General features: G+C 43.2%; 1 protein-coding gene across 12 annotated transcripts in view; it reads left to right on the top strand.

The window, feature by feature from the left end:
* LOC137432502 (patatin-like phospholipase domain-containing protein 7) overlaps window positions 1–12391 on the top strand; it is a 170660-nt gene that overhangs the window by 85543 nt on the left and 72726 nt on the right. For 6 of the 12 annotated variants that reach the window (XM_068124495.2, XM_068124501.2, XM_068124497.2 and 3 more), the window contains 8 exons: window positions 442–624; window positions 793–911; window positions 1172–1328; window positions 2642–2758; window positions 2902–2971; window positions 5906–6022; window positions 6214–6330; window positions 11969–12117. In XM_068124495.2, coding sequence (XP_067980596.2) covers window positions 442–624; window positions 793–911; window positions 1172–1328; window positions 2642–2758; window positions 2902–2971; window positions 5906–6022; window positions 6214–6330; window positions 11969–12117 — 1029 coding nt within the window. The remainder of the gene's footprint in view (window positions 1–441; window positions 625–792; window positions 912–1171; window positions 1329–2641; window positions 2759–2901; window positions 2972–5905; window positions 6023–6213; window positions 6331–11968; window positions 12118–12391) is intronic. The other 6 variants (XM_068124503.2, XM_078783299.1, XM_078783301.1 and 3 more) reach the window with 2 other exon arrangements.

The following is a 12391-nucleotide window of genomic DNA, read 5'->3' on the forward strand; positions in this document are numbered from 1 at the left end:
TGCTCTCCTGAATGCTCGTGGGGGTTACACGAAGTACTGAACTGTAATTTTACTGTCCGTAATCCCAGTCGTAATTGAACTTTTGTTTTTGTTAAAAAAAATTTTGGCTAATGTTCAAAATAAAGAGATACTTCTGGAAAACGTACAGAAGTTTAACACAGCACTGTCCATGAATTGAGTTCAATATCAGTTTACATCGCTTTCAAGGATCAATTTATTTGTTTCGAAATGTCAAATGTGGTTTTTGTTTCTTTTAAAGGTCACATTAACAAAATCTAGAATAATTTCAACATAATTCCAATGAACTTTTGGTTCTAAGACATCTTGAAAAGTAAGTTCACCCCCACAAAAAAATATTCCATATTAAATGCCAAGTCTGTAGATGGACTCTAACATTTATATGTACCATATCATTTCCTAACCTGTGATTTCTCTATATAGTTGGAGCGAATGTTGGAAAACACAGCGGTGCGTGCACTCAAGCAACTCATCTTGTTGCATCGAGAGGATGGTCCGTCGCCATCGCGCACAGTGGAGTGGTTAAACATGCGCAGCTGGTGCTCTGCACACTTGCACATTCGCTGTCCTCGTCGCATCTTCTCCCGTCGGAGTCTGCCCAAGCTGGTGTGTGTTGCATTCACTTTTACGAGCTGTCTATACTGGATGTGGACGAAATAATTAGGATGAAACATTGCATCCTGGTACATGACACTTTTTTGTAATGGTAAAGGTGATACCATGATGTTTACATGGGATGTAAAAATGTTTTGCTTTGTTGTTTTTGGCACACAGAGGGAGATGTATGAGCGTGTGTTCACAAAGTCACCAGACAGGCACAGTGACTTCTCACGGTTGGCTCGAGTCCTCACGGGGAATGCTGTAGCTTTGGTGCTTGGAGGAGGTGGTGCGAGGTGAGACTACATAAATTGTAGGTTAGGGATGTTGGTTATTTGTGAGTATGAAGATGGGCCTAGTCGAGTACCTCCTCATCCATCAATGTGGCTTTATGTAAGCTTTTTCATTACTTGCATTCTGACTTTATCTGTGTTTGAATATTTGTAATGGCCATGTTGGTATGGTTCACGGCAGTGTTGTATGCATTCCGTCGAGAATTGTTTGTGATATGCAAACTGTACAATCACGCTTTTCCAAAATCGTCATTTCGTTGCAGGGGCTGTGCCCAGCTGGGGGTTCTTCAAGCAGTGATAGAAGCTGGTATCCCCATTGATATGGTGGGTGGGACATCTATCGGAGCTTTCATGGGGGCATTGTATGCTGAAGAACGTGATGTGGGCCGCATGCGGACCCGCGCCCGTGGGTGGGCCATGGTAAGAGAATTCAGCACAGCGACCTGTGTCAAACACTTTATAACCCAGTGATAACTCATCAACATCAATTCGCTTTTATTCTGTGACATTTAAACACAAATACGCTCTAACATGACTCAAGCTACAACTGGTTACCCTCGCCAGAGGGAAGGGTATTGCATTTGAGTTTGTTTGTATGATTTTGTTTGTTTGTGTGAATGTTTGTTTGTGTGATTGTTTGTTTGTCTGTTTGTCTGCACAGAATAAATATTATTTTCTCTGTAACCGTTGGTCCGATTGACAGGAAATTTTCACCATAGGTGCGCCTCCTCCTGCAGATATTTTTTAATGATAATTATGATGTCATAGGTCACGTGGTATGACCGCCATCTTGGAAAAACCAAAAAACTTTGCACCTCCATATCTCCAAAACTGCAAAACCTATGACCTTTGATGGAGACCCACCTTTCTGACACTGGGTTGAATATTGCTCTCCCAAAATGCCTTGGTAATCTCCTGATTTCATGATGCCATTCACACATTCAAGGTACCCAGTGCCAGAGGCAGCACAGCAATCCCAAACCATCACTGAACCTCCTCCATGTTTGACTGTAGGGAAGGTGTTCTTTTATTTGAAGGCTTCATTTTGTTTTCTGTAAACATAGAGGTGATGTGCTTTACAAAAAAGCTCTAATTTGGCCTCATCTGTCCACTGGACATTCTCCCGGAAGGATTTTGCTTGTTTTAGGTGTGTTTACACACGTTATCATAGAGCTATGATATCCTGTTTACATTCCTAATTTATCCGATTTATCCGATCATCCCACAAAGTAGTTCAAATAATTTTCATGACAGAGATAATTCATATTCATGACCCCGGAAGTCCCGTAGGCAGCATAAGCAGCGTAGGCAGCGTAGGCAGCGTAGGCAGCGTAGGCAGCGTAGGCAGCGTAGGCAGCGTAGGCAGCGTAGGCAGCGTAGGCAGCGATGCATTGTGTGTCAGGTAGGAATTAACAACTTTATTGTTCTGATTGAATGACAGTTTTACTAACTACCGTAAGTTGATTTTGCTTCGTCTTATACTCCAAATCGACTTATTTATGTTTAAAGGAAGGAAAAATGGGAAAATTAGCTAATTTGACCTGGATGCCGAAAAATACGGGAGATGGCCCATTAACCCTCTGGAGTCTTCAAGCCGATTCCATCGGCTTCACGCCATGCGCCGAAATGTCTACAAGCCGATAGTAGACTCCAGAGGGTTAAGTGTTCTTCATTATTTTCTTTCATTTGTCCTAAATTCCCAATGTTGTGTGTATATTCTGATTTTCTTTCAGGAAATGAAATCTGTCTTTAAGAAAGTTCTTGATCTCACCTATCCCATAACGTCAATGATGTCAGGAGCTGCTTTTAATAAGAGCATTGAAAAGGTTTTCAAAGACAAGCAGATTGAGGTGAGATCATAGTATGAATTATCAGCGTGGAGGTAGAACTCTTGACGCAGAATGTATAAATGTGGTTTCACGATATATTAATGTGAATTTTAATGAATACGAACGAACAATGATGGTTTTACATGTACTCACTGCTTGTGCAGGACCTATGGATACCGTATTTTAATGTCACAACCGACATCACTGCTTCGTGCATGCGAGTTCATACCGACGGTGAGTTGGGTCACTGCCTTAAATGTGATGTCATTCTGTGATGGGATCGCTGCTGTGATGTCTCTGCCATCAACTCGTTTCTTCTCTTACTCTTATTCTGAATCTTTCAGCTCTTTCCTGCTCTTCAAGCATGCTTTATTACACGTAAGATTATGCTTCTTCGATCGACCAAATTCAATAGATGCTTCATCTCCACGATGGGAACAATATCAGATTATAAGCACACCGGACCAAATCTCTGTTCTTTATCTCCTCCACCGGGAAAAGGTTCTTTGTTTTGTGATATCTTTACAGATAGGGCCAAAACCGATACATAGCAGGATATCGCAAAAAGTTGTGGACTGATTCGTACGCCACTTGGTGGACACGTTGGATGTGTGACGAGGAAGAATTGGTTCAATTTTGGTGAAGATCTGGATATGGATTCGGATATGAGAATTATTTAATTTTAAAGTGATTCTTTACCATTGAGAGAATCGGGCGAAAAGCAATATATATCACGATATTTACAAAAGTTATGGACGAGTTATGACTAAACTTGGTGGACGAGTTGGTTAGGTGACAAGAACAAGCGATTCGATTTTGGTTCAGGTCTGAATCAAGATCCAGCCTATCATTGGGATACAAAACAAACTGTTCAGCCTGGCGGAGGTATGCACTCTGCCGAGGGCCTTCTAGTTTCTTCATGCATCAGTTCAATTTTATTAGGGGTGTGTGTGTGTGTGTGTGTGTGTGTGTGTGTGTGTGTGTGTGTGTGTGTGTGTGTGTGTGTGTGTGTGTGTGTGTGTGTGTGTGTGTGTGTGTGTCTATACGTGTGTTTCTGTCTGCACATGTGTGTCTGTACGTATGCCTGTTTACACCTGTCTGTCAGATTGTGGGGGTGTCAGTCTGTCAGATTGTGGGGGTGTCAGTCTGTCAGATTGTAGGGGTGTCAGTCTGTCGGATTGTGGGGGTGTCAGTCTGTCGGATTGTGGGGGTGTCAGTCTGTCAGATTGTGGGGGTGTCAGTTAGTCAGATTGTGGGGGTGTCAGTCTGTCAGATTGTGGGTTGTTAGCCTGTCGGATTGTGGGAGTGTCAGTCTGTCGGATTGTGGGGGTGTCAGTCTGTCGGATTGTGGGGGTGTCAGTCTGTCAGATTGTGGGGGTGTCAGTCTGTCGGATTGTGGGGGTGTCAGTCTGTCGGATTGTGGGGGTGTCAGTCTGTCAGATTGTGGGGGTGTCAGTCTGTCGGATTGTGGGGGTGTCAGTCTGTCGGATTGTGGGGGTGTCAGTCTGTCGGATTGTGGGGGTGTCAGTCTGTCGGATTGTGGGGGTGTCAGTCTGTCAGATTGTGGGGGTGTCAGTCTGTCGGATTGTGGGGGTGTCAGTCTGTCAGATTGTGGGGGGTGTCAGTTTGTCAGATTGTGGGGGTGTCAGTCTGTCAGATTGTGGGGGTGTCAGTTTGTCAGATTGTGGGTTGTTAGCCTGTCGGATTGTGGGGGTGTCAGTCTGTCGGATTGTGGGGGTGTCAGTCTGTCGGATTGTGGGGGTGTCAGTCTGTCAGATTGTGGGGGGTGTCAGTTTGTCAGATTGTGGGGGTGTCAGTCTGTCAGATTGTGGGGGTGTCAGTCTGTCGGATTGTGGGGGTGTCAGTTTGTCAGATTGTGGGTTGTTAGCCTGTCGGATTGTGGGGGTGTCAGTCTCTCCGATTGTGGTGGTATCCATCCCTCCGATTGTAGGGTGTCTATTTGTACGCATGTGGTCATGGCTGACGATCTGTACGCTTGGTGTGTATGTGCACGTACATACGTATGTCTTTGTGCATCTGTGTGTCTTCATTTTTTTTACATCTGTATGTGTGTCAAAGTCTTTGTGCCCATGTGCATGTGCCCACATGCAGATCAACTTTAATGTATAATGCCCCGGTGTGTGAAAGGAGTCTCCTTGCAAATACTTTGTCATGTCCCTACATTTCCAAATGCTGTCCTGTTGTGCTTTGTTAAAATACAGATGGAATAGATGAAGACAGCCACCTTGCAACATTTTATCTTTTTGTTTGACTTACCTTTCCCAAATTAGTTGCCTATTACAGAATTGTATTAACAAATGCGAACGACGTGACATTATTTATTGCATGTGATAGGGGAATGGGAGGGAGATTTGGGGGGAAGGGGGTGATTGGAAGATGTCGGTGGTTGCTGCAAATTGAAAACGGGAATTGATAAAAGGACACGAATGTTTCTGTCTGCACATGTTTTTTTTTTTGTTTTTTTTGGGGGGGGGGGGGGGGGGTGGGGGAGGGTTAAAACGTTAGACAAAGAGTAGATGTTCGGGGAAGTTCGGGGGAGAAGGGAAAATCTAAGAACCAAGCAAAAACAGCCAACGTCACAAACCTCCTCCTTGAGACAGCACAGTTCAGCACGGGCCTGGATGTGGTGTGAACGGGCATTATAAGTGCACTGCTCAATGTTTTTCAACTTTTAACCTTCTTAGTTTATCTTTGTGCTCTTCACTTTCATTCTTGACCTCCACTCTGTTTGAATCGGCACCAATTTTATCCCCCCTCCCCCCTCTCCCCACCCCACCCCATTTCTGTTTGATAATTGTCCCGTCTTTCTACTTTATCCTTTTGTTTGCATGTACTTATCGCCTGTTGTTTACATTTTTAACTATGTATTGTATTTCCCTATTTGTTTTTTGAGATTTCCACCCTTCCCCCCCCCTCTTTTGCATCATATTTCCACAAAATCTTTCCTCTGTTTTTTTCACTGCATTCTTGGTCTATCTTTCATCTTGGTTCGCTTACTCTATTTTTTTTTTTTTTCTTTTTACTGGCCTGTGTGTTGTCTTTGCATCTGCACGGTCTTCTCTGCATGGTGTACCTGCATTGCATGGACCTGGCACCTCTTCCTGCACCCTCTCCAACCTCTCTGCTATGTTTGGTAAACCTGCTAAGGCTTTGTTTGGCGTTTTGTTCGTGCCAGTTCTTCTTATGTTCCTTATCTTCCACCAATCTGTGACCCGAGGGATGGGCACTTATTAGTGGATGGCTGTTATGTCAATAATCTTCCAGGTTAGCTGTTTTTTGTCGCTTATGTATGCATCATGCTTCATTCTTTCTCCTCTTCCTCAAATATTTACTCCCCTTTTGGTGATGGCACGATGCACAGCAGCACCCACGTCTGCCTTCATTGTGTGGTATGACCTCGCTCGGATTACTGCTGCCCTCGGGCATAGGCAGCCCTCAAATGTGTCCCTCCCCAGGCTCACTGTGGAGGTATGCCCGTGCTAGCATGTCCCTTTCGGGATACTTACCACCCCTCTGTGACCCCAAAGACGGCCATTTGCTTATGGATGGGGGCTACGTCAACAACCTTCCAGGTAAGGTGACATCCTTATGGAGTGGACTTGTATATTGAAACCTAAATATCCACGAGCAAAGAGGTATGTATGAATTTTGCTGTAAATTGGGTCAACGGGGGTGTTGTGTGTTGGGCATTTCCATTTGTTTTCTGAAATTCAGTATGATTTGATAAACATAGTTCTGATCACTTTAATAGGTGTTAGAACCTCTTTTTTGTTTACAGGATCGAGGCTCATGCAAGAACAAGGTACAGCTAACAGTGGGCCAAACATCAAGGGAATTAACAAACAAGATAAAAGGAAAGGGAAGAGGGGAGAAAACACTGAAACTAGCAAGTAAAGGTTAATGGGGGTAACAAAGATCATGTCAAATTGGGAAGGACAACATATGGCAGTGCACTGCTTACTTGATGTCCTGAAGGGGAGTCAGACAGAATGGCCCTTGGAAGGTGGTTTCATAGACCATAGAAGAGATTAATAGAGTTGAGGTGGCCAGTCAGCCTTCATTATGGAAGTTTAACCTGGATGGAAGAAGGTATGCATCCTGGAGTACATAGGAAGGGTCGGAGGACTGACAGAGCAGAGGAAGTAATTATTGGAGAAGAAGTGGTTAAAAAAAACCCCCAGAGATGTGAGAAAAAAAACCAGAGAAAAAAAAACGACCTGCTTGCGATGCGAGAGGAACAGACCCTGTGATTCAGCCACATCACGGGAGATTCCAATAATCTTGGGAGCTTTATAGCTTGTACAGCAGAATCCAGGAAAGACAGATATGGTGCTGGGGCACCAGTCCATAGTGGAGAGCAGTACTTCAATGAGCTATGGACAAATGCCGTGTGAGCTGTGCGTAACCGATGTACCAAAGAGAAACTTTAATTTAAGCAGGATGCCAAGCCTATTGGTGGCTTTGGAAACGGGCTTTGATTTGTGATTTGTCCAGGAGAAGTCATAGCTCCTGGTGATGCCTAGAATTTCAAGAGGCTGAATCTCTCCCAGTAGCTGACCATGGAAATAGACAGGTGGGTTAATTTGACGGTCCTTCCAGAGCGACAGGGTGAGACTGAGATTTGCCAGGATTGAAGGACATGTTTCTTTTATTAGACCAGCATCTAATCAATTCGAGATCAGAAGGGAATGATGTTCAATAGTTGCCTTTTTTGCATAGAAACGGATACTTGTCATTCAAGTAGCTACATGCACAAATAATTCAGTGAAAGGGAGATTAGAAATGAGAAAACACAAACTATAACATCATTTAAACCATTGTGAATAATATAAAACGTTTTTCAACTGTTTGAGTTTTATCCCCTTTGATGTGAGAACTAATAATTGAATGAAAACAATTGCCTTTTATTCCCATATTGGTGTCAAAGCTAACGGAAGTGTTAAATACGAAAGGCCAATCTTTATGTACTGCTAGTCTGGTGGAGAGTAAGAAGTAAATTTGTGATGGAGAAATGTATGCAAAGAAACCAGAAAAGATGTAGATGGGCATGGAAGATGAGGAGATAGTGACATCTACTGTGAAGAACCGCGGTGACGATCAAGATTGCATCGACACTTAGATTTTGAGGGGTAGTGGGGTGGGAGGTGGGGTTGGAAAGATGCTGATTTGTTTATTAAGGATCAGCAATTAGCTTACTCTTGTGTAGACGGAGCCTGCTTGGCACCGACATTGATATTTTAAAAAATGCTACGAAACTAGCATATTATCCATTAGGTGATTGTGTCACCCCCCTACAGTAACACATACACATTTGTAGTCAATTACATTTTTGCTGTGAGTAAACTTACACATGCAATTTTGACAACTCCTCAATCCCTTACCCCACCAAAAGTCCTCTCCCCCTCCCTACTGAAATCCTCAACCTCCCCTTCCCAACTCTGTCCCATCCCTGTTCTTCCCTCCTTCTTACCATCCTCTCGCTCATAAAAGCAAACATTCATTACCACGTTGAAACAGTGGAATATTTAATGCTTTCAGCTCCCCTATCGTGATATCTAAGACTTCACAGAAACCCATCACGGTTGCCTGTCCAACTCACAATTTTAAGAGAAAATTTTCCTTTTGACCAATTCCCATAAACAGTGCCTTTTTGGAAGCTCAATGGTTGGTGTTTAAGGATGGTGGCGTGCTCCCTTGAGTTTAAGGAAGGTTTTAAGGAAAAACTTTTGAAATATTCGTATTAGTACAGCGGATAAGCTCTCATATTTTAACAAATTGTGCATTTTTTGAGAAAAGCATGAAATTTCTAGCATAGTTAGTATATACCATAAGGTTTATTTTCAGATGTGGAGGGAAGTCAGATTTGACCTCTGAGGACCGTGAGAGGTCAAATCCAAAATGGCCAAAAGTCCACCGGTTCTAATGTTCTAACGCGCTTAATTTTGGAACCAAACAGTGTAGAAAAAACATTATAGGTGTCATTTCCAACTAAATTGGGGATGCCCATTCATTTGGTGATACTTTTGAGATCGCCAGAACTCAAGGACATGCGTTTAGGTCAAGGTCAAATTACGGTAAATATCTATTTTTATGATACTGCAGTTGGAACTGCTATCGGAAAAAGTTCATTTGAACTTTTAAAACTTTATTTTTTTCAGGTACAGGGAGGGATAGGTACAGAACACCCAAAGACCAGAAATGATGAAAAAAAGTGTTTACACTGCAAGGAATGATGCAATAACCTCTGAAAAAATAACTGTAGTTAACCAAGTATGTCCACAAAAGCTTACATTAAATCAAGTGCAATGATGAAAATTGGTAATGATCAAAATCTAACAGTCTCCAGAACAGAAGCACAGCACAGTGCAGTGCACTTGAGTGCAGCTTTGGCACTTGCAGCGTCCAGTGCACCCTTTCTTGCAGCCACAGTGGATCGATTTTGGCACGATTTTGATGCTTCAGGGAGAGTGGTCCAAAGAGGCTGCCACCCAGTTGTCTCCTTTGTCCAGCCCCAGTCAGATGGGTCTGGCATCTCTGGATCCATGACCAATGCCTGGTTCCAACAGTTGGCCTGGTAGCAAGTGCGCTTGATGTGCTGCTTGAGTGCTGCCTGGGTTGGAGGAATGTTCTCTCGAGTTCTACACTTCTGTGTGAAGAGCTGTTTCCTGGCATCATTCACTTCCGTGCTCTCACTGGTTCGGTCATACATCAGCACCACAAATCGCTCCAGCAGTAACATTGAGCCTTCACTGACCTCACTTGGCATGCCTAGGAGTTCATTGAAAGCATCATTCACCTCTAAGAAAGACTTCCAAGTTTCCCAGGCAGTCTTCTTTTCTCTGCCAGCGAATGCAGATACAGTATCACACCCGGTGAAAGCGTGAAAGATTGGGAGAGTCAGACACTGTGTTGGATTCAATGTGGCAACCATTTCGTGAACAGCTATGTACCGAAAGTTTGACCCGACACCAAAGGCAACCCACGGCTCATCAGGAGCATCCCCAATTTAGTTGGAAATGACACCTATAATGTTTTTCTACACTATTTGGTTCCAAAATTAAGCGCGTTTGAACATTAGACTCGGTGGACTTGCGGCCATTTTGGATTTGACCTCTCACGGTCCTCAGAGGTCAAATCTGACTTCCCTCCACATCTGAAAATAAACCTCATGGTATGCACTAACTATGTTAGAAATTTCATGCTTTTCTCATAAATCCACAATTGTTGTTGTTATCCGCTGTACCACTGTATGCAACCATCCTCAAATTAAGGGTGTCCTTAAAAGGGGAAACGTAAGGAAATATTTAAGTAAATCCTCAAATCTTTCCTTAAGAATGATTTATGCAACCGGGCCTTTGATTTCACATTGCAATATGCCCCCAAATGGTGGCCATGGTATAGAAATTGTGGGTGGAGTCAATTGAACTGTCCAGCCAATGGGTGAAACCAGGATGCATGGACACATGCACGGCTCCTTTTATAGTATAGATTATCTGCAAAGTTTATGTAGTTGTGAAAATACAACCAGACCGATCATCATCATCATCATCATCATCATCATCATCATCATCATCATCATCATCATCATCATCATCATCATCATCATCATCATCATCATTGGTGCAGCCGAAGCAGTTATGAAGTTACAATCTTAGTCAGGTCGCCACTGACTCCGGAAGTGAGGGCATGAATTTTGAATTTGTTTATAGTGCCGACGATAGCTTGCCGACTCTTCGCGAAAGACACCATGGGATCTTTAACGTCCACTACCTAATGGCGGCAGACTTCAACTTTCTTCTTCAGTGCATTTGAGTCTATTGGAAAAAAATGACTTCCTGTGTAATGACTGCGGCAAACAGGGAATCATCCATTCTTTGAGCTTAAGGAGATGCCAATGTAGAAATTGAGAGAGTAGTAGCCTTGTCTCAGACCTGCATTACTACAGTTATTGGAGAAGACCCTGATTTGCTGATTCTGCTCTTTTACCAAGCTATCCAAATCAGGTATTGGATCGACTCGGACGTGGTCGATTACTATGCGGGTCGCCCCATCATTGCTGTACATGGTTCAAATTTGAAGGGATGAGCTTGAGCTTCCGATTTGAAGGTCATGAAGTGCAGGTCATGAAGTGTGGAGATGAGTGCTGTTATCATTTGCTGGAAGGTAGCATACTGGGCCTATGATTCTTCTCCTTGTGACATGGTCTGATCCAATTGTTGCATTGAAATCTCTAAGGACCACAACCAGATCGTGACACCTGGTCTGAGCTAGCTCAGAGGATAACATCTCATAAAATGATACTTGTTGCCATTGTCGTCTGCCTTAGTGGATACAAAACAGACAAAAATGGTCATATTTCCATGATGACGGTGAAGATAAGCAGTGTATAAGTGTATAAATATAGTGTATAAACCCTCATTATAAGGGGTTCCACCTTGTTAAGGGTTTTCCTTCTCGTCCAGTCCAGGGCAAGGGCCACACCAGCTCAATGGATACTATCGGCTCTGCCAGACCAAATATAGTCGTAGTCCTCTTCTGGATGTCTTGCTCGAATCAGGTCGACATGTCATGTTTATTCCATTTCGAATTTAACTCTAACTGCATTGGGGGGGCTCCCACTCCTCAACATTCTTTGTATTTTTTTCGCATCCGCTGGGGATTTCAAATTTTCCTCAAGATTTTTTTCTCAAGGATCCTGCGCACATTTTGATGTTGTGCGCATATGCATAAAATTAGCATATTGCACAACTAATATGGAAATAATTAGACAAGCTTACATATAATGAAAAAATGATGTTACCATTGCTTTCATTACATTATGATCCATGCGTGTGCAAATTTTCAAGTTCATCGGACCATCGACTGCCGCGATCTGAAGGTCAGGGAAAGCTCAAAATCACCCAGTTCAGTTCAGGTAAAAGGCAGTAAATGGTGTTTCGTGAGGTTGCATCACGTGGCTGTCTCGTACTCGTATGAAGTCCTCCAATAATTGTGAATGTGCTGTTTTTGTAATTTCAATGTGCTAAACATTTGATCAGTGGCATTCAAGATTTGATAAGAACCATATGATACAAGTTGTGCAAAACCTATATTTCAATAAATTGCATATATTTGCATGGTATCGATAATTTCGTTACATTTTGAAAAATTGGATTTTGTAACCTGTTGTACATCAAGTATTTGAACGCTTCTGACCACCACTTTCCCCAGCTGATGTGGCCCAGTCCAGAGGGGCAAAGGCTGTGATTGCTATAGACGTTGGAAGCCGCGACGACACAGACCTCACTAACTACGGCGACTCGTTATCTGGATGGTGGCTCCTGTGGAAACGGCTCAACCCCCTGGCCGAGAAAGTCAAGGTTTGGATGGTGCACATATGATCCACGGGTGATTTTATTTTCAAAAATATCGAGGCTCAAGGAAGAGTAAGGTCATAGAGGGATCTGACTGTGTGAAAATATAAGCTCACGGAGGAGTGAAATCGAGGGCAGCAGAATCACAGACTGACATTAGGATCAATGGGGTACATGGAATTGTGAAAAGGAAAGGGGGAGAAGGTGGAGTCAACAACAGCTGAAGAAGACAGTGTTGGGATGGGAGACAGCATCATAATGATGGGTAGGACTCATGAAG

This window comes from Myxine glutinosa, chromosome 8, assembly GCF_964187855.1.
Source record: "Myxine glutinosa chromosome 8, kmMyxGlut1.1, whole genome shotgun sequence".
Lineage (NCBI taxonomy): Eukaryota > Metazoa > Chordata > Myxini > Myxiniformes > Myxinidae > Myxine > Myxine glutinosa.